Genomic DNA, 22,909 nt, shown 5'->3' on the forward strand with positions numbered 1-22,909 from the left:
GTCTTAAGTGTCAACTCCTGTTGCACCCGGCCAGGCTTTTTGTCATTTCACCCTCCGCTAAACCCCCCACCGAGGGGAGGCCACTGAGCAAACAGACGTAACGGCTAATCCATTTTCTTATCTGTCAGTCGGCGCTGATCGCTGGCGTTTGTTTGTCGTTTTCTCTCTCTCTCCCTCCCCTCCCATCTCCTCTGTCTGATCCCTCTCGTTGCATTTTGTCCGGCTGTCGAAAAAAAGAAAGGCTCGCCTGACAGAAATAGAGCGGCGGTCTGCATTTCAGCCCCGAGAAATTGGAGAGGCGAGTTGGATCCTCCCCTGCGCTCCGTCTCAGAAGTCAGCCTCGAGAGCAAAGCTTTTTATACGAGCTTTTCTGTAAACCAGTGAGTACCTTGTGCCCCCATTTTCCAGCATAATTGAATAATATCTATTTAAACATAAATAGCTGCTCCTTGTATATTAACATTTAACAGCATCGAGGTCCGTGACTTTATTTTAATTCAATTTTTTTACGAGCAGAATTTGCTCTTGAAGGCTCGGTGCGTTGTGTCTGGAAGTGGAGATCTAAGATGAAAGGATTTTCTTCCCCATTCTAATCCACACAGACAGCGAGGCCCTTGTGATTATTCTCCCCCCCCCCTTCCCTCCACTCATCTCTTTGAATGCAGGGCCCCGTCTAATGCGCCCTAAAAAAGGGGTTTCAACAGAGGATTATACCGCTGATGGAAATTAAAGGGAGAACACGTCCGTCCTTCGGGAACAATGTCAAACATTCATGAGTCGATGCACCGCGTGCAATACGGGGCTGAATACGGAGCAGTTTGTTATTTCGCGAGGCACCTTTTTTTTCCCCCTCCTAATACCAAACTGCTCATTTCATGATGTATAAATTAGATTTTGAGAGGTTATCAATGCAAATGCTTCCGAGTTGTTACCGAAGCAATTCCCAAAGATTGCTTCACCCACAACAGCAGGGGAGAGGGAAGACGTTCTCCTCGTGACTTCCTCTAAAACGTTTTCTAATGATTCCAAAGTGATTGATTGAGAACAAAAATGTCGTCACTGTTATAATACAAAAATGATTTTATTTTATTTTTTATCTGTCTTTTTTAAGAGCGGAGAGTGGGCAGAAATGATGTTCCAGAGGATTTCTAAATTATTCTTAATTACCATAAATCAGGATGTCAGCGAGGCATGAACAATACTTCGTTAATGTGAGGGAAGGAATATATCGGCGGAAGTGCTTTCCTCAAAGGCGTCTTCCTCTTTGTTCGGCTGTATTTGTCTTTATAGATGTCCGGAGAGTTTTACGCCGAAGTCCTTCGTGTTTACCGTGTCGGGGGGGGGAAAGCGTTTGAGGATGAGGTGAAGCATCTTGTTGCTCGCTGACCGGGCGTCAGTCCAACAACTTAACGCTTCATCACCACCACCGAATCCCTTAAATCCTCACCCCCAATCTAATGCTCTTAAAGACACATAGATAAATAAATAAACCATGTACGCATTAAGTGTACGGACACTGTGGGACTTTTTTTTCTTCCCGCTCTGCTTCCCCAACTGAAGTTCTGCGTCGCTGCCAACTCCTTTTGAAACCCGATGACATGGAAGTATTTGACTTTGGCATCGAGGAGTCGGTCACTGTTTACATGACCGTTTTGAATTCATGCAGCTGGCGGAGGGTTCTTTGACCAGGCCCAGACTTGGCCCGTCGAGAGATGAGAGCATTAAAATAACAATATATGAGTCATGAAGAGTTATGAAGAAGTTATTCTGAGCAGAACTGCCGTATAAAAGTAAATCTGAGTCATCTGCAGTGTGAAGTTCCTGTTGAGTTTGGGAAATATTGAATGCCAAACAAAAGTCGTGCGTGTGTGGCTATTTATTGACTAAATGTTGAAAAATATCGGAATTTAAATCTACCTAATCTGCAACTTCATCCTATTTTTTATTCGTCCTCTTTGTCCGGCAAATAAAATCTTCGTAATACTGCAGACTTCTGAAATCTATAAACACTTTCCCTGTGTCCTTATAGATTATCTGCGCCCACATGATTTAGTGCATTAAAGGCCTGAAAGTGAGATAAATGTAGGTCGTCCTCTGCAAAAAAAAGAAGCAAGAAGAAACTCTCCTCAAAAATTGGTTGAGTGCCAACGACGTCTCCTGTGTGTGTGTGTGTGTGTGTGTGTGTGTGTAGGTTTGATTTTCTCATGCTGCTTCCTCTCCTTAAACAAGAGAACCACATGCATCAAAGTCACCCCTGCCACAGCACAGTCCTCTTATGAATGCTGATACGCTCAATGGAGACCGCGTCGGTGTCCTTGAATACAGAAGCGTTGCATTATCTGTTGCAGGCAGAGAAAGAGTCTTCCACCCCCCCCACCCCGTCAAAACGGTGTTCATCAAATGTCCTGCTGGGAGTTTTCCCTTCCCTCTTCCAGACCCTTACGGTCAGCAGTCTTGTCAGTGTGTTTTTATTCCATTTTTTTCCCGGGTGAGGTTACAATACGGGGATAACCGCTGGAAATAATTAAGACCGAAAGATCCACGTGGATGTCGGTGCATCCCCCGTCGGCCAACAGCTTCGCAGCTATTATTCTTAATCATTCTCACACGAGGGCGTTATTATTATTTTTTTTAATCCCCCCCACCCCCGCCCCAGTACACCTAAAATGAATGACTTTGTACCGGGAGGAAACCAGAGCCACCTGGAACAATCGCGGGGAGAGCACGCAGAGTCCACGCCGAAAAGCATCGGGGGGGGGGGGGGGGGGCGACTAGCCGGGATTCTTTGAACGCCTTTAACGTTCCTTTGACTCTGAATGCGACGCGAGCCTCCCGAGTTACCGCGCGATCGGCCCGCCGACGAGCAAACGCCGCATTTCAAACGCCATTCGGGCTCGGCGGCGACGCCACACCAATCGGTTCGAACTGAATATCCACCGGTCGAGCGACAAGCACAACATCTGTCGGCGGGTACAAAGTGGACCCTGCACTTTGTGAAACGCGAGCAGAGGATACTCGTCACCGTGTGCAATCGTAGTCGCGGCCCGCGCTGTGAATATCGGGGGAGGGGGACACGCCACTGTTCACCTGTCGTAGGTGGCGTCTGAGAAGTGATGGTTGGCGTTAGTGTTATTACCCATCTGACGCGTCACTCAAACTGCCTTCCAGATGGCTTCTGAGCGACTCCCAATCAATGTGCATCTCCAGTGTTCAATAAAAACCCAAGAGGACAGTTAATATAAAGACTTCACTGGTTCGGGTTATTTATTAAATGAATTCCCGGCGTCCGCTGTGTTTTGCAACTGTGACATTTCTTTTATTTGTATTATGGATAAATAAGTACAGGGGGTTTACTATGTTTGTTTCGAAGTACTCTGCCGGTGCACAGATGGGCCGGGGGCTTTCCGCGTTGCTACGTTAAGGGCAGGCGTTCTGAAGAGTCGTGATACCATGTTTATTTATTTTTTGTTTTTTTTACCGTCCACCCGAATAATAGACACTTCACCAAGTGTGCACTGATAAATAAAATAGTCCCGGGTGCATTTCTCTGCCTCCACCTTTCTCCATCCAAATGTTCCGAAAGGACTTGAGGCTGTTTGTGTTGGGGGCGAGGAGGTTATGTCGAGTGGATCGATGAAGGTGAAGTTGATATGGAAATGAGCTCCTCTTTGTAGTGGAGGCTGGGGAGTTGTTTAGTCCTTGGCGATGAGCTGAGCTCGCACATTCAATTATGTTTGGTAAGTGGGGCTTCGCTGTCCATCTGGAAAACTAAATTATACTTAATCACATCCATTAGGTTTATGTATCCCTTGAAGAGTGAGACATTTTGCCGTTAAAGCCATTCACTTAAGTCACATGTCACAATTATTTGGGTATATTTTTGTTGTAAATAATACAGCCGAGGAGGTTACTCCAGAGCTCCTGGCAATTTGGTTATTTCTGAATAATGTGACATTGGATATACCTTTTTTCTTCTTTTTTAAACGCAATGCTTTGTTCCTGCGCGGCTCGACCTTCACACTAAACCTCCCCTTATATTATTATCTGGGTTTTGTCCAGATCTCGTCGCCTCAGTTTATCCACTTGATTCCCGCAGATCGTATTCATATATCGTTCGTTGTATTACACGTGCATTAGCTAGCTGCAAAGCTCGATTGAGCCTCGTGAGTTAATAATAATAATATATTAGATTTATAGAGAGCTTTATAATATTCTCAAAGACGCTTAAACATAGTCGGGGGAGTTAGGCTTTATTGGCAATTAGGTTATTCTTTCACCTTGGCGTTTATTGCATACAATGAACAATATGCATATTAAATATATTAAAATACAGACAAAGTACTGTGAAGAACATAAATAGACAAAAGAGAAATTACAATCAAATATTAGAAAGAGCCGATATAGGAGATACCATAAATAATATCTACAGCACGATGGTTGGGAGTGAGAAAGCCGTTCTATTTTGTGCACGATTTACACATTTTGATCGGCGGATGTGCAAAAGTTCACGAGTTCACAGTAAAGAGGGAACTTGTGAAAGTCAATAAATAATTCACGTGCAAAAATTGATACATCGTGACTTGCCGACTGAGGTTTTGTCGACTGAGGTTTTTTTGGCCATTTTCTTTTAAAATATCTACTCTGAGTTCAATTATTTGCCTCGAGAGCAAAGCTTTTTATACGAGCTTTTCTGTAAACCAGTGAGTACCTTGTGCCCCCATTTTCCAGCATAATTGAATAATATCTATTTAAACATAAATAGCTGCTCCTTGTATATTAACATTTAACAGCATCGAGGTCCGTGACTTTATTTTAATTCAATTTTTTTACGAGCAGAATTTGCTCTTGAAGGCTCGGTGCGTTGTGTCTGGAAGTGGAGATCTGAGATGAAAGGATTTTCTTCCCCATTCTAATCCACACAGACAGCGAGGCCCTTGTGATTATTCTCCCCCCCCCCCTTCCCTCCACTCATCTCTTTGAATGCAGGGCCCCGTCTAATGCGCCCTAAAAAAGGGGTTTCAACAGAGGATTATACCGCTGATGGAAATTAAAGGGAGAACACGTCCGTCCTTCGGGAACAATGTCAAACATTCATGAGTCGATGCACCGCGTGCAACTGGGGCTGAATACGGAGCAGTTTGTTATTTCGCGAGGCACCTTTTTTTTCCCCCTCCTAATACCAAACTGCTCATTTCATGATGTATAAATTAGATTTTGAGAGGTTATCAATGCAAATGCTTCCGAGTTGTTACCGAAGCAATTCCCAAAGATTGCTTCACCCACAACAGCAGGGGAGAGGGAAGACGTTCTCCTCGTGACTTCCTCTAAAACGTTTTCTAATGATTCCAAAGTGATTGATTGAGAACAAAAATGTCGTCACTGTTATAATACAAAAATGATTTTATTTTATTTTTTATCTGTCTTTTTTAAGAGCGGAGAGTGGGCAGAAATGATGTTCCAGAGGATTTCTAAATTATTCTTAATTACCATAAATCAGGATGTCAGCGAGGCATGAACAATACTTCGTTAATGTGAGGGAAGGAATATATCGGCGGAAGTGCTTTCCTCAAAGGCGTCTTCCTCTTTGTTCGGCTGTATTTGTCTTTATAGATGTCCGGAGAGTTTTACGCCGAAGTCCTTCGTGTTTACCGTGTCGGGGGGGGGAAAGCGTTTGAGGATGAGGTGAAGCATCTTGTTGCTCGCTGACCCGGGCGTCAGTCCAACAACTTAACGCTTCATCACCACCACCGAATCCCTTAAATCCTCACCCCCAATCTAATGCTCTTAAAGACACATAGATAAATAAATAAACCATGTACGCATTAAGTGTACGGACACTGTGGGACTTTTTTTTCTTCCCGCTCTGCTTCCCCAACTGAAGTTCTGCGTCGCTGCCAACTCCTTTTGAAACCCGATGACATGGAAGTATTTGACTTTGGCATCGAGGAGTCGGTCACTGTTTACATGACCGTTTTGAATTCATGCAGCTGGCGGAGGGTTCTTTGACCAGGCCCAGACTTGGCCCGTCGAGAGATGAGAGCATTAAAATAACAATATATGAGTCATGAAGAGTTATGAAGAAGTTATTCTGAGCAGAACTGCCGTATAAAAGTAAATCTGAGTCATCTGCAGTGTGAAGTTCCTGTTGAGTTTGGGAAATATTGAATGCCAAACAAAAGTCGTGCGTGTGTGGCTATTTATTGACTAAATGTTGAAAAATATCGGAATTTAAATCTACCTAATCTGCAACTTCATCCTATTTTTTATTCGTCCTCTTTGTCCGGCAAATAAAATCTTCGTAATACTGCAGACTTCTGAAATCTATAAACACTTTCCCTGTGTCCTTATAGATTATCTGCGCCCACATGATTTAGTGCATTAAAGGCCTGAAAGTGAGATAAATGTAGGTCGTCCTCTGCAAAAAAAAGAAGCAAGAAGAAACTCTCCTCAAAAATTGGTTGAGTGCCAACGACGTCTCCTGTGTGTGTGTGTGTGTGTGTGTGTGTGTGTGTGTGTGTAGGTTTGATTTTCTCATGCTGCTTCCTCTCCTTAAACAAGAGAACCACATGCATCAAAGTCACCCCTGCCACAGCACAGTCCTCTTATGAATGCTGATACGCTCAATGGAGACCGCGTCGGTGTCCTTGAATACAGAAGCGTTGCATTATCTGTTGCAGGCAGAGAAAGAGTCTTCCACCCCCCCCACCCCGTCAAAACGGTGTTCATCAAATGTCCTGCTGGGAGTTTTCCCTTCCCTCTTCCAGACCCTTACGGTCAGCAGTCTTGTCAGTGTGTGTTTTTATTCCATTTTTTTCCCGGGTGAGGTTACAATACGGGGATAACCGCTGGAAATAATTAAGACCGAAAGATCCACGTGGATGTCGGTGCATCCCCTGTCGGCCAACAGCTTCGCAGCTATTATTCTTAATCATTCTCACACGAGGGCGTTATTATTATTTTTTTTAATCCCCCCCACCCCCGCCCCAGTACACCTAAAATGAATGACTTTGTACCGGGAGGAAACCAGAGCCACCTGGAACAATCGCGGGGAGAGCACGCAGAGTCCACGCCGAAAAGCATCGGGGGGGGGGGGGGGCGACTAGCCGGGATTCTTTGAACGCCTTTAACGTTCCTTTGACTCTGAATGCGACGCGAGCCTCCCGAGTTACCGCGCGATCGGCCCGCCGACGAGCAAACGCCGCATTTCAAACGCCATTCGGGCTCAGCGGCGACGCCACACCAGTCGGTTCGAACTGAATATCCACCGGTCGAGCGACAAGCACAACATCTGTCGGCGGGTCCAAAGTGGACCCTGCACTTTGTGAAACGCGAGAGCAGAGGATACTCGTCACCGTGTGCAATCGTAGTCGCGGCCCGCGCTGTGAATATCGGGGGAGGGGGACACGCCACTGTTCACCTGTCGTAGGTGGAGTCTGAGAAGTGATGGTTGGCGTTAGTGTTATTACCCATCTGACGCGTCACTCAAACTGCCTTCCAGGTGGCTTCTGAGCGACTCCCAATCAATGTGCATCTCCAGTGTTCAATAAAAACCCAAGAGGACAGTTAATATAAAGACTTCACTGGTTCGGGTTATTTATTAAATTAATTCCCGGCGTCCGCTGTGTTTTGCAACTGTGACATTTCTTTTATTTGTATTATGGATAAATAAGTACAGGGGGTTTACTATGTTTGTTTCGAAGTACTCTGCCGGTGCACAGATGGGCCGGGGGCTTTCCGCGTTGCTACGTTAAGGGCAGGCGTTCTGAAGAGTCGTGATACCATGTTTATTTATTTTTTGTTTTTTTTACCGTCCACCCGAATAATAGACACTTCACCAAGTGTGCACTGATAAATAAAATAGTCCCGGGTGCATTTCTCTGCCTCCACCTTTCTCCATCCAAATGTCCCGAAAGGACTTGAGGCTGTTTGTGTTGGGGGCGAGGAGGTTATGTCGAGTGGATCGATGAAGGTGAAGTTGATATGGAAATGAGCTCCTCTTTGTAGTGGAGGCTGGGGAGTTGTTTAGTCCTTGGCGATGAGCTGAGCTCGCACATTCAATTATGTTTGGTAAGTGGGGCTTCGCTGTCCATCTGGAAAACTAAATTATACTTAATCACATCCATTAGGTTTATGTATCCCTTGAAGAGTGAGACATTTTGCCGTTAAAGCCATTCACTTAAGTCACATGTCACAATTATTTGGGTATATTTTTGTTGTAAATAATACAGCCGAGGAGGTTACTCCAGAGCTCCTGGCAATTTGGTTATTTCTGAATAATGTGACATTGGATATACCTTTTTTTTCTTTTTTTTAAACTCAATGCTTTGTTCCTGCGCGGCTCGACCTTCACACTAAACCTCCCCTTCTATTATTATCTGGGTTCTGTCCAGATCTCGTCGCCTCAGTTTATCCACTTGATTCCCGCAGACCGTATTCATATATCGTTCGTTGTATTACACGTGCATTAGCTAGCTGCAGAGCTCGATTGAGCCTCGTGAGTTAATAATAATAATATATTTGATTTATAGAGAGCTTTATAATATTCTCAAAGACGCTTTAACATAGTCGGGGGAGTTAGGCTTTATTGGCAATTAGGTTATTCATTCACCTTGGCGTTTGTTGCATACAATGAACAATATGCATATTAAATATATTAAAATACAGACAAAGTACTGTGAAGAACATAAATAGACAAAAGAGAAATTACAATCAAATATTAGAAGGAGCCGATATAGGAGATACCATAAAGAATATCTACAGCACGATGGTTGGGAGTGAGAAAGCCGTTCTATTTTGTGCACGATTTACACAAATTTTGAAAGGCGGATGTGCAAAAGTTCAGGAGTTCACAGTAAAGAGGGAACTTGTGAAAGTCAATAAATAATTCACGTGCAAAAATTGATACATCGTGACTTGCCGACTGAGGTTTTGTCGACTGAGGTTTTTTTGGCCATTTTCTTTTAAAATATCTACTCTGAGTTCAATTATTTCTTCTGCTCTCATCTCAAATCCTATATTGGGTATGAATTATTAAGCCCTGAGAGGAAAAGTGTTGGCAGTAAATGTACTTTTGGGGAAAAAATCTTTAAAATAATAGCCAAATGGAGCATGACGAATATCTTTTTGGCCTGATGTTCGGCGGCAAACCGAAAAGACTCTGCAAACTCAATCTCACGTGTTACGTCTCGAAACATCACGGCGATGTATCTGGAAGATTTTTTTTCAAACGCCACCTTAAAAGGCATTTATCTTCCACCCTCTGGCTCTCAAGACCGTCATAAAATCCCCTGGATAAATAAAGACGGAGGTAACATCTGTGTTTATGGATCGCGGGGAGGGGGGTGTGGGGGTGCACTACAATGACTGCACCGACTGTTTATTTTGATCAGGGCATTAGCAGATTAGGCACTCAAACTAACAAGGTCATCAAACGATGATGGCCGAGAGCAGCGGATCTCTGCGAAGCGGCCGACGGAGACCGAGCGAGCGGGGAGCGCCGGTGCGTCGTCGCGGCTTCGTTTCACTTCGCTCCCTCGGCATCCCCCTCCGTCTGATTATTAGTGCTTTTTAATGATCTGAAGGGCACGGGGATATCATTTCTCTTGGACTCTCTCCCCGCGAGCGGCCGCGTCGTGCTGACACGCCGCTACGCGTTCCTTCCGATTACGCCGGCGTCTCGGGGAGCATTTCAATCTGCGTTTTGTTGTCATGCCAAAGTGCATCTGCTGAGTGGTTCCGAGCGGCTTTCAGATTGATTTGATACTTGCTAACGGAGATTTATTTCCAGGTCATCCCCTGTTTTGGCTTGTTCGACGCTGTAACAGGATCGTGTCCGTTACCCGTGGGTTTCCCCCTCCAGCACCAAGGATCCGCCAGGAACCACGAGGTTTTGCTCAACGACATCTTTATTCACACACGCACAGCAGACCGCAAAACATGCGCCTCTGCTCACCTCTCCCCTCCACTCCCAAGTGGGAGCTTTTATAAGGGCGGCCTCGGCTGCTGACTGATTGCCAATCACCAGCAGCCGAGGCCAAATCAGACACAGCTGCCACAGACGCTTCTCACTTAACTCCACCGGATTACACTCGAGTCGGTCCGCGGGCTGTAACTATCGGAAAACGAGACGTGAATGTGCCGCGCGGATCAGAAAAATAAAACTGCGGCCCTAACTCGCCCTGCTGTGGGACCAATAAAGGGTTATCTTATCTGATCTTGTGCTCTTCCAGGGACACGCCTTTTCAACTTTGTATTCCCCCTCCCACCAGCAAGAGTGTGAATTTGTCACGAGGGTGCGAGCTGCAGCGTCCGTTGCGCTTCAACGGTGTAAAAAGTCTGCCGGGCTTCTGAGGGACGGCGCGCTCGGTAACGGTCGCACATCACCCGTCCATTACGATGGCCGCGGTTCAACGGGAGCCCCGTGAGGCGGCGGGCGGTCGAGGTCGATCCGAGCGGCGAGCGCGAGTTAAAGTAGCGGCAGTGAGCGCCGCTCGAGCAGTATCCGCAGAACAGGCCGCTCCTCCACACGTACACACACACACACACACACACACACACACACACACGCACACACACCTCTGCTCCCACGGTCTTGACCTCTGCACCTTTATCAGCTGCTTATCTCTCCGAGCAGCTGAAACCTCTGCTGCGTTTCTGTTTTTCTCGGCCGCCTGTAACTGCTGTTGAAAGCTCATGACGCCGTTCCTCCTGACCGTCATATTGGGCGTTTTGTTAATGTTTCATTATGTACGGTTGGCCCTATTGCCAAATACAACTTAATATATCATCCAATGCAATCATGTCAAGTTTCCACACTTGCCCACTTAGCACAACAGAGACATGTCACTTTCTAAATATAATATTCATTGTTTTCTGTTTGATTTTTGTGAGTCAATACAACACACAATGAAAAATAATAAGGCATCATTTTCTTTTTTGTCGTTTTCCTTGATGTGTATCTTTTGGATTGTCTTTCTAATGTTTGAGGTAGGCACCGCCCACAGAACGCGTGTCAACACGAGGGAAACCGACAAACGGAGAACATCTATTAATAGTTTGAGGTTAGGGGCTCTGGGGAAATCACCCAGCCTGAATAACAACTTGTTTTCCTTGAATAATATGTGGGACTCGATAAATATCTTTTGTCTCTCGGGTGATGTGATTAGTGTGTCTAGGAACATTTATTTGAGCCGGACTGGCTTTTAGGCTTTGAAAATTTCGGGGAGGGTAAGGTACCTGACGCCGGAGTTGTTTTGGTCACAGCTGTCGGCGTTATGATGAACGGTTCGGCCACGCGGGGAACTCCATTTCTTTCCGGTCTGATCTCAAAAGCCGCGGTCAAAGAATGAAGCGGTGGTATTTCAGTGGAAGTCTCGGTGGCTGAGCTGTTGACGACAGCGTCTGTTTGTTTTCAGGTTTCCCTTTTGCCGCGAGATAAGGTTTATGACTATGGAGAAGGCCGGCGAGAGAGAGAGGAGTCCTCGTCGGCTCAGCTTTGTTTTATCTGGTATTTCTCTCTGTCGGCACCGCCTCTCTCTCTCCCTCCCTCCCTGTCGGACGAATGTGGGTGACCTTGACAAGAATGTGGTTTATTGTTGCAAGAGATACTGTTGTTGTCAACTGACCTGTGGTCAGAGTGGGAGGATGAGAAATGGTAGAAAAGGGGGGTAGGGAGAGATTCACCAAATGGAGCGTAGCAGAATCCACCCGTTAACAGCGAAACCACAGATTCAACAATTCGTCAAATTAATCACGTGTTTGCAGATTCTCAAATGTAAGGATTGAATTCTTAGTACTTTTGTGAATATTTTTTACATCTTTGTTTTTTGGAGGGTCGGTCGGACAAAAAGACATTTGAAGATGGCCCCTTGAGCCGAGGGAAGTTGTGGCAGACGGCGTGTGCTATTTTCTGACATTAAAATGAATCGGTTCATTAAAGAAATGACAAAAGAAATAAATAATAATCGTCAGCCGCGCCGCTTATCTCGGGTTGCGTTGTCGTCTGTGTGCGTCGCATTGTGTTGCTGAACATCCAGCCGCTGAACACCAACCGTCAAACCACACGCCGTCTCCTGAAGCAGCCGCCCGAGAAGACGAGTTGTGTTCCCGTTGATAAAGTACAGCGACGGTACACGCAGACACTTCCTCAGGAAGGCTTTCAACATGTTTCCATCAGCAGCGAGCACAAAGGGATGCGCGCGTTGCCCTGCTTCTCCGCGGAGATCTTTTTAGTCCTCGTAATACCGCCGCCCTGAGTGCACTTCTACCCCAACCCCCACCCTGTCATCCAGCGAACAATTCCAGGCTGAGCCAGAGAGGAAGGGAAGGAATTAGGTCGACGAGGTCAAGCTTGAACCAAGACGAGAGGAAAGTGTACCAAGCTACCTGGTTGGTGTGTGTGTGGAAGTCAACCAACCAGGCACCCAGCGTACCTGCCTGGTACTCTGAGCAGGGTTCGGTCATGGAAAACCTGGAAAAGTCATGGCATTTTAAAATGGTCATTTCCAGGCCTGGAAAAGTCATGGGAAAAACTTAAATCATAAAAGTTTTGGAAAAGTCATGGAAATGTGTTATCACATGTTCATTTACGCCGAGTTTGAAATAGTTACTTTTTTTTTATTAAGAAAGACGCTCAAAATGTAAGCGGGCTTACGCTCTCAATACGGACACTTTTCTAAATTGTTCATGTTTATACCGAGATTTCAGTTTGGTCATGGAAATTTGATTTAAAGTCGTAGAAAAGTCCTGGAAATCCATTGGTCAAAATGTGTAAGAACCCTGTCTGAGATAAGCAGGTGCGAATGATATCAACCTATCTACGTAAGAAATGTCGGTGATATTTCTAATTGCTCCATTCTTATTTTGAGAATTGCCACAATCGAGAGAGAGAGGAATGTTTGCTGACTTTTCATGATGCGCCACCGCAACGTCGATACCTGCGGTTTTCAAGTCGCACGATTAAAGAGTCACCGGGAACTTTGATATAAACATTTGCGTCCCTCTTGAGGATGAATTGTGACAACAAAGTGCTAATCGGCACATGCTGCAGCGTGCCAACGCACCGGATGAGCGTTCTAGTTGTGAGGATGTCGGCTCTGAGCGACACTTTACCCCGGTACGTGTTCGCAGCGTTGCTAGCACGGCTGGGGTCCCGTTTGAGTATGTGAATATGTGAACGCTCAAACTAAAACCAGTTGTTAAGTTCCTCTTTAATCCTCAGTCGTTTTTATAAAACCCTGGAAATGGCATTTATAGCTCCTTCTTTTTCTCAAATTTTTTTTTATTGCTGAAATCTTTGGACTTTTAGCGACTTTGCCAACAGCAAAGCAGCGACTACGAGCATTCAGCCAGAGAGGTTATTAACAAACCCCCCAATTTGACCAAGTACTGGTCGAGTTCCACTTTTGCGGTTTTATAGTCGTAGTAAAGTCGAGGATTACATTTCTCTTTTCTTAAGCGGGCAAATTAGGCCACTGCTTCATAAGTGAGCAAATTGGTAAGCTCCACTTATCTTTGCTCAGTCATCTGGCCCTGGTGCCTTCTGTCTTTTTGCATCAGTTTTACTTCCCATCATGTTGCTGGGAGCTGCAGGAGCCGTCTCTTGACTAATGTATGTCGTCCTTTCATCGGGAAATGTCTCCACAGGTATAAAAAAAAAAACCTCTCGCGCCGTCTGAAGAGGTTTCTCTCTCGACGAAGCTTTGTGTACTCTTCATTTTCCCCCCCTCATCAGTGTAATCAACCTCCGTTGAATTAGTAGCTCTGATGAATGTGTCGCCCCGAAAAAAGGTATTACGTTTGATTACTGAAATTTCCAGCAAAATGCGAAAGTGTTACCCGTCTTTCTAACCGTTAAACCGTAATTCACAGCTGTTGCCAAATCCTGCGAGATGAAAGTTTACAAAGCGCCGCACTGGAAGCCGTCGATCTCGGGCGTTTTTCATGTTTATTTCGCGGCTCTGTATCCGACCGTGGCGGCTTTGTTGCGTCCTTAAAAAGAAACGCGCTGTACCGTTTAAGTGCAAAAATGTGTCCGAATTTCCTGGAGCCATTTAGAAAATGATATGTTGTGTGAAGGTTGAGGTTTTTTTTTAAGGGCTTTTAAGTTGAATACAAATCTGTTTTAGATTATTTTCCAACTTCATTCTAACTTAAGGAAAAATGTGTCATTTATGTGCCTGTAATGTTAACGGTCATATGGCAAACAGCCCCCCCCCACACACACACACACAGACAATAACTGTTTACAGTGGCAGCCCGGCTCACTCATTATGTCTCCGAAGAGATTGCGGGTCGCGGGTGACCAACTTCGTCACAGCTTAGTTTTCCTCCCGGTAATATTTATGCGTGGCGGTGCTTTCCTGAAAGCACAATCGGCTGCTAAATCTGAGAAGTGTTGCCTAGGAACCCGAGTGCCTTTTACCAGCTGGCGGTCCACAATAGATGTCAGGTGTTCCAGTTTTCTCTTTCAGTTTCTGTGATTACGCCGAGCTTCAAAGGGAGCAAGTGTGGTTTCAGTGAAGGAATCGGGCCAGTGTTTCACGGTTCGAAAGGAAGCGGGTCGGCTTTCACGACTCTAATCCCGCCACTTTACGTCTCTTTTTCCCCCCTTCTTTTTCCGTCTCCCGGCTCATGTAAGTAGTCGAATTAAACGAGGCTTGCACATTTGTTTTCAATTGTGGCTTGATGCTAATAACCATGACACTTCAATAACAAGGCTCACTTGGAAAGCTGATTGCCTGCTGATCAGACGCCGCGCTGCCGCTGCCGTCTGGGTCGGTACGAATTTGAATGCGGCTTTCCTTAAAGTCTCGGCGAAGCGAGAGCGTCTCGAGCTTCGGCACTTTGTGACGTATTCCCCAGTGAGATGAGAGATTTTTTAGCGGTGTGTACGGTCGCAAGAGGGATTCAACGCCTTTTCGCATTTTGTTGGGCCGCTAAAAAGTGGGCGGGCTTAGAATATTGCGCACCACCGAGTCAGAGAGGACGTTGTTGGTGTTATTGGTTGGCGCTAGCTTAGGTCATCATGTTTTTTTGTTTTATGAGGAGAAAATGATTAAGGATTGTGGTTAGAATGGTATTTTCTTTTATTGTGTTTAAATTCATCATGTGGATTTAACAATGTAGTATAGATGTTCCCACATTGTTTTTCTGGCGGCCCAATAATGAAGCTTGGATCCCCCTTTTTTTTCTTTTCTTCTTCTGAACGTTTCTTAACTGTGTCATTATGGCGCTGAATGAGGCACCGACCGGAGCCGGCAAGAAGTGTAATCTCCGCCGGCCTTTGACCTCACTAACTCACCAAAGATGTCCACAGGGTTTGCCCCCGGTGTCAAAAAGAATTACATAATTGAAGCGGGACCACAGAACTCAGCCGACTAATAACACTTCGGCAAGGAGTCCTTTTTACTAAATAATGGCCCCCTGTGTCAGGAAGAATTACATTTTCTCTTTTCAAGACAGATGTTTTCGGTCTTTTGATGTTGGAAATGGTGTGGAACTCCCCAGGCTTTATCACGCTGGAGAATCTATACCGTTCAACGGTTAAACAATCAACAGGGGGCAATTGAGATAAATTATAGTCTTCTATTATAGTTTGCTACGACTAAACCTTGACCCATTTCCAGACTTTTTTTTCCTGTTTGATAAATATCGGAATAGCATACTAATTTATATCAGTCATGTAAAAAAAAGCCACAGAAATGGGCAACCCTTTACTTTTCAAGCCCTTCTTTAGAATTTGTAAGCAGTCCACTTATATTTAATGGCTTATAACGAAGCAGGTATCCGTGTTAGTGTATTCGTTAACAACGTTGCCTCCTCCTGTGGACACTTTGGAGGCTGGTATACAAACGGATAATTTATGACAATATAATAAAAGCCACTCTTTTGTACAGTACTTGCTCCTCAATAAAACAAGATCGACCCATAAAGCGCTATCTTCTGATAAAGAGAGACTGAGATGATAAATCCACATCTGCAGGTTAATCCAAATGACCCCGTGTGCGTTATCGGACTTGACCTCACGACCCTATTTCCACGTCGGGTGAACCGCAGGTCTGGGTTTCGGTCTGAAATGGTAAACCAAGCGTGGGTATCTCCCTGAATGTTATTGCTGTTCCAACTGCATTTCGATTAAGAAAGAAGGCACGAGCAGGCGCACAAAATCGGCGTGTAAAAGAGAAAGTGCTTATCGTGCTTTTTTTTTTTAGCGCTACTAATGCAGCAAAAGCACCAGAAAGCAATGTGATTTAATGGGTTAGTGGGATGTTTATTGAACTGCTGTTGCAGACATAATTCTCTGTGACTGGTAACCGCAGTCGCATGTGAAAGGGTAAACCATGACCGTGAACAGATTTATTATCGTGTGTCAAACATGAGGTTTGTGCATGAGAGGTCTGTTGAGATCGAACGCTGGAAAAGATAATGTCTGTGTTACACACGGTCACATGGTTTTAAATCCAGAGCCGGTTAAACCAAACCAGTCCAGCGATGTAACTCTGGGTTTATTAATATCAAATTATTCACGGTGGCAGGTGTTGGCTTCCTTACATGTCCTTTTGTTTGCATCGTTTTTTGGTATGATTGGCCAATAGGTGTTACAAAACACATCATCCAGGTCATATCTTGTGACATTTACAGCACTATCCATTTAGTAGTGAGTAGAGTGGTCGAGAAATATCGCGACAACGATACTACTTGTGTTAAATGCCAAAAATAATCGGATATTAACATGTATTCAGTTCTGCCTTTCTGCTGCTTTCAGTATTAAAAACATTTGAATAATAAGAAATAAGAATTTGAACAAACTAAAAAAATCTAACTGAATACATAAAACAACTAGAATGGGCACTCGGTAGAGCGCATACCTTCGAATATCACAAGATTGGGCATTGAATTATGAACATTTTGGCATTAGTTGCATGCCAATTGGACAAAAATTGACCATGCTATAGTAAAAAGGAGATGTTGACCTTTTCTTGACCTTGACCTTTGACCCGATTGATCCCACAATCTAATCAAATGGTCCCTGGATAATAAACAATTATCCCACCAAATTTCATGCGATTCGGTTTAATACTTTTTGTATTATGCGAGTAACACGCATACAAATAAATAAATACACGGCGATTAAAACATAACCTTACGCATGTTCAATGCGAAGGTAACAAGACAACAAGATAGTTACGATTTTAAACCCCAAACATCCCTGGGTGTAATATCAGTGTGATTATCATGCAAGTTGACGCTGCGTTGACTATTTACAACAACCCTACATCAACAACAACAATCCATTATGCCGCCCCGCCATGCATTATCTGGTCAACTGTATTCTAGCTCCCAGTGCGGCCCAGACAGGTGTCTCCGTGTGACACTGTGGAGTAATCCCTTCGTAATCCTCGGCCGAGCTCAGTGCTCAATTTCTTAATCCCAACTCTAATAAACAAGTTAAAGCCAAAATTAATGTGTCCGGAAAAAAGGGTGCAGCAAGTGTCTCGCCTGCCTTGGCGTAGTTATTGTGCGATCACTGGAAACCCTCACAGCGGTGTCAGCGCTGGGAGGTATGCTCGCAGATTCGTAGGATTTTTTTGTCCGTTCGGTTCGACATTATTCTGGCTGGTGTGGCTTTTCTCAAGCGGTCGGCATGGGGTTTCAGTTAAGAAAAGGTTTGCGTGACACTGAGGCATTGTGTGGTTTTGGGGGGGGGAGATTTCAAAATCCGTTTGTAAAAGTCTTGCGAGGAGGGAAGGAATCATGGAATTTGGCATCGGCTGAGCGCAGAGTTGAGCCTTGTGTAATTTGACAAGTTGTGTAGTCGCATGTGGGTTTTTTCTGGAGGAAGAAGAAGAAAAAACCCGGACAATACTTCAGGCATTTCCCTGTGTGGGTTCACATTCTGCAGCCCCAGAGTGAAAGTCCTTTTGTTCACTCGTCCATTGATAGAATGTGGAAATAGAGCGCCACTGTTCATGCACACTGTACACTGGTCCCATACCCACCGGGGATCCTATTCTAATTCATTTGTACCGATGCATATTAGAGAATGGTTCTTTTATCGTGTGGCGGAATTAGACTTTGCTCTCCCGTCTTCTTCCCCTGCCTCGGTACCAGGATATATGTGCAAAAGGAAAGGTTACGCTCAGACACGGCTGTGAAACTCATCAAGATGATTTGATTCATAGAACGTGTATCGACTTCTGGGATATTTTTATTTATTTATTATATTGGATGGGATTCTTCTGGGTTCAGTGTTTATTAAACCAACATAATTGAAAGGCTTCACATACCAAGGCTTTTCTTGGAATCCTTGAACTTCCAAATGTTATTAGCCTCCTGTAATTTTAAATCCGCGTTTATGACTCATCGGCAACATATTTTGTGGCGAGTATGGCGGGCAGCGGGGTCGTTATATACCACGTCTCTGCGTGCGCTGCAGCAGTCAGGTAATTTAATTGAGTCGTCGATGGACAGAAAACTAGGGATCGATCATTTCAGTCGTTTTGTAAAGCCTTCAGCGTCCCTCTATTTTGCCATTGTAAACTGAATAAAGACCTTTTCATTGCCGCGCTGCGCTCGGGCAACAGCTTCGGTCCACGTTTCCTTCCTGTCAGCTGGTGCTTTAACAAACATTGCAACAGGAAATGCAGAGAGGCCCATTCAGAACGCTAATGTTGTTACGTCTGGAACGATCTAATCTGGTATTGGACTGTCGGTCGGGCGAAACAAAGACATGAGCCATTTCTTTATCCGGAAAATGGGATCCAGATTCATCGGTTAGGACGATAATCGTTAATCGCAGGCTTGGCCGCGGCCACCTTTTTTTAAGCTAATAGTGTGCACGTGTCGGAGAAAACTCTCACGGCGACGGGGAAGAAAGTCGAGGCTTGCTTGCGTGAGATTCATCGGGCCTCGCGCCGAGTAGTCGTCTCCAGATGACTCGCTGGCACATGCGGTATCAATCAAAGAAGCTCCCGTCCCACTCGTGTTGTTTGCTGTGGAAATCTGGACAATTGGACAATCTTGTAAGATTGTCCAATTTATAGCAAGAGACAGGCGGGCAAAGAGACGTCGGCTCGCTCCCGACAGTCGCGCCGACAAGCAAACGGACCTCGGCGTGAGTTTATCGACGAGCCCGGCTACCAGCCGGCCAAAAGCAAGGAGGAAATTGACAATGTGAATCTAATAACACGAGCTTACTACCCAACCCGACAATTTAATTAAAGGAAGGTTATTTCCAGGCCGCCATTAAGTCGCCTTTCGTCGAGTCAATTTCAAGGAGGCTCCGCACGAACCCGTGTGTGTGTGTGTGTGCCGTCCACCCACTGGCTTGTCACTCCGAGGGGGCGGGTTCATCGCGTGGTCATGTCTGCGGCTCCGCGAGGCCCGGGGAACCGCATGCGCTGACAGCTCCGGTGATTACCTGTCCCGTTTCATTCACTCAGCCGGCTCGCCGCTCGGCCACGCCGCGCATCAGAAAGTGACACGCGGTGATCACGTCGGCGTTGGGGCCTCGCGCTTTCCGCCGCTCCTCTGCGCGCGTTAATCCGCCCGTCCTCCGAGCACCGGCTCATTTGCCGTAAAAGCGTGAAATACGAGTCTTGAGCAAATATTAAATTCCATCAGGGACTAATGTTTGGTTTTGGAAGCACTCGGTTCATCGCGGATTCGGATTCCCCCGCGCGGCGATTGATCTGGAATGTGTCACGCGGCAGTGTTGCTCTCAAATACTTTGATTTATAGATCGTGATGAATCACACCATCAATCTGAAATAATCAAGTTCATTCAAATTGCATTCACTGTGAGAAAAGAATTCAGAAGAGTCCGTTTAAAAAAATAAAAAACACACATCTTGAAGGGAGACGCAACAGTAAAAAAATAAAAACCTGTACGATTGAAACGCTAATCATTCTCACCCGTCTTCCTGACAGTTTACTGTGTGTTCTTCTGTCTGTTTCCATAGCGAGCCTTCAACGCGTGACTCACGATTGCATTATTGCAATCGTTACGAAACCCCAGAGCACTGGACCAATGCCCGACAAAAAGCAGAAACGATATACTTCCAAGTCCAGTCGAAATGGAGCAACGGAGCATCCTCGTGATGTTCGGAGGCCACTCCAAAAGCACCAAATACAGCTGTACACCCAGCGCAGTTGAGGCTTAACGTCTAGTTTTATGGGTTTTTGCTAAATGGACTATTCGAAAGTAGGAATCATGAATGAATATGTTGTGCTCGTCCATCTAGGAAATGCTGAGAGGGTTCATTACATATTTGACCTGCTGGTGGCGCTAGAGTAAACATAAGGAGCTCAGCAGTCTTTGGGATGCATCTTCTGGGGACCATGAAATTGGACCAACATTTTCATCCCCCCATCGATCCGGACTGACCAGTTACTCTGATCGATCCTGCGATAAATAGTTTTCACTTCGCTTATTCATGCTCGCGTAGGAACAGTTCTTATTCTTTCACCCTCCTGTTACCTTCACATTCACGAACATATTTTACCCTCGGGGTCAATTTGACCCCAGCAATTAAAACCTCCAGAAAATTATTAGAATTAATATTGTTTCGCAAGTTTAAGTGTGAGGTACTTTATGTTTGTTTGTTGACTACCTAAATAGCCCTTTAAATATATAAAAAAGTTGATATTTCTTATCTGTTTGACACAGTGAAAAACAGCCTGGGGTCAAATTGACCCCAAAGAACACCGACGTTAAACATTGAATGAGGTCAAATTGACCCTCAAGGTAACAGGAGGGTTAAAGGGGGCGCGCAGACTCGTGATCCAACGCGTCCATTCTTATTATTATTTTGTCTTCTAAAGTCTAATTGGATCCCGCGTTGGCAGCGTTTGCCCGAGCGCTGAGCGGTTTACACCCAATTAATAAATGTGTGGCGTTGGCGGCAGCGTGGCATTCCTCCCGCAGTTCAGCGCTAATGATTTGGAGCGCTTTATTGTCTACTGCCGTGAATGAGGAGCACTAAGCCCGGTGTCACCGCGGCCCTGAAATCACCATTACTCTTCCTCTTTTCCGCCGACACACTTCTCTTCCTCCCGTCGTCTCTGCTGTGCTCCTCCATCCCTCCCTCCCTCCCTCCTTTCCTGTCCTTTTCATTTTCACTTTTCCACGTCGGCCCACCGTCTCTTCATTGCTGTCACGGTGTGTCAGAACAGGTGGAATCAATTACTGACCTCCAGCCGCCCGCTGCCGCGCCACGACTAGCTATTTACTGGGGGGGGGGAATTAATGAGCGATCGGCCCGCGAGACGATTCGGTGTCACGGCTCTCGCTCGGCGTGCGAGGGAGGAAAGCCGGGTGGGGTCCGTTTGACCAATCCCGCATGACTAATTCTGTCCCTCCACAATGGCAGTCGAAGCGGTTCACATGTCCCTCCCCGTCTCTCCCCTGCCGCCTAATCACCTCTCCGGTTGAGGGAAGACACAGAAGTGTATTGCAGCGCTAAGTGCTGCATCACTCATGCTCTGATTAAGATTGCTTTCGAGAGCCGGCGGCGTACCAGGATGACTTCCACATCCCTTCCCACACGTGCCCTCTGTGTTCCTACAGTGGTTCTGAAGTGTCTCATGTGTTCTCCTCTCTCTCTCTCTCCAACCCCCACTTCCCTCTCCACAGATGGAATCTCCTGTCTCCACGCCAGCTCCTCCCCCCCTCCACCTCCTGGCCACAGTCGGCAACAGTGAGATTTCCTCGCCGTGTGAGCAGATAATGGTGCGCACGCGCTCGGTGGCCGTGAACACGTCCGACGTGGCCCTGGCTACCGAGCCCGAGTGCTTGGGGCCCTGCGAGCCCGGTACGAGTGTCAATCTCGAGGGCATCGTGTGGCAGGAAACTGAAGACGGTAAGTGGAGCGGTTTAACATGCTGTTTAGTGGAACAAATGAGTCCTGGATTGTCGAGGGAGGGGGTGGGGAAAAAAGCGACAAATATGTGGGTTAGTTGTTTACTCGCATAGCCAGTGTGGTTGCACGAAGACGTCAAAGGGGTATTGGATGTTCAAGGCTTTATTGAAGCCTCTGTCGTCTGAAGAAATATTCATCTTGCTGTCATTATCGTAGATATTTGGCCTGCTAAAATGTAATTGGATATGCGCTGACTGCCTCGGGAGCCGGTGGTGGTACTAATGCGTGCTTTAACAGCCCACATGCTGCATAGTATTGCCAACAAGAATAGTAGTTGGCAGGCAGTTCTTAGGTGGCCTTGATTTTTGTTTTGTTTTTTTGTTGCTCTGGAGGACGCAGACGGGAGTTTGCTGCACCGAGATAACTGCTCTCAGCAACAACATGCCTCGTAACACAAAGCACTTATTTTTTGCAAGGCTGCCATTTGGGACTGCAGTTGGCTCCTTTCCTGCAGTGCAGTCCGAGTGAAACATCAGCCCCACCCCCTCCTTTTTTTTTGATCGAAGCCCTATTCAGCTTATTTAATTTAAAGATGTATCACCAGCACTATCGGGTTCCGCCAGATCAACAAAAAAAAGAACCGCCCCTCGTCTTCTGTCGTGCATGTGAAATAATGCAAACACCTAATCTTCAAAGCAGTTCGCGTTCGGGCTCTCTCTGCGGGCATGCTGAGTACAATTCGCCCACACATCCGCAGCGCTGCTTGTTGGTTCACTTGGAGGAACCAAACAGAAAAAAAGCTCCTCATCAACATTCCCCAAGCACAGTCCCAGCTATTGAGTGGCTTTTTTCTTCTTTTTCTTCCTTGCTCTCTCTCCCTTTTATTTCCTTCCCCCTCCTGATTTTTGCTCCGGCCCCGAGCCGTGTCAGATTCGCCCCTGTTCTCCTCTCCATTGCAACCCTTTCCCCCCCCCCCCCTCCCGTTACCGAGCACCCAGCCACTCACCCCTTGACTCTGTTTCCAAGCAAACTGGGAGAGACTGAGTGCA

General features: G+C 45.9%; 1 protein-coding gene across 2 annotated transcripts in view; it reads left to right on the forward strand.

Moving 5' to 3' along the window:
* Window positions 1-22,909, forward strand: part of LOC130193174 (zinc finger protein 609-like) — a 78,301-nt gene that overhangs the window by 32,566 nt on the left and 22,826 nt on the right. For both annotated transcript variants that reach the window (XM_056413581.1, XM_056413582.1), the window contains exon 3: window positions 21,635-21,860. In XM_056413581.1, coding sequence (XP_056269556.1) covers window positions 21,635-21,860 — 226 coding nt within the window. The remainder of the gene's footprint in view (window positions 1-21,634; window positions 21,861-22,909) is intronic.

The sequence above is a fragment of the Pseudoliparis swirei genome, chromosome 4 (genome assembly GCF_029220125.1).
Source record: "Pseudoliparis swirei isolate HS2019 ecotype Mariana Trench chromosome 4, NWPU_hadal_v1, whole genome shotgun sequence".
NCBI lineage: Eukaryota > Metazoa > Chordata > Actinopteri > Perciformes > Liparidae > Pseudoliparis > Pseudoliparis swirei.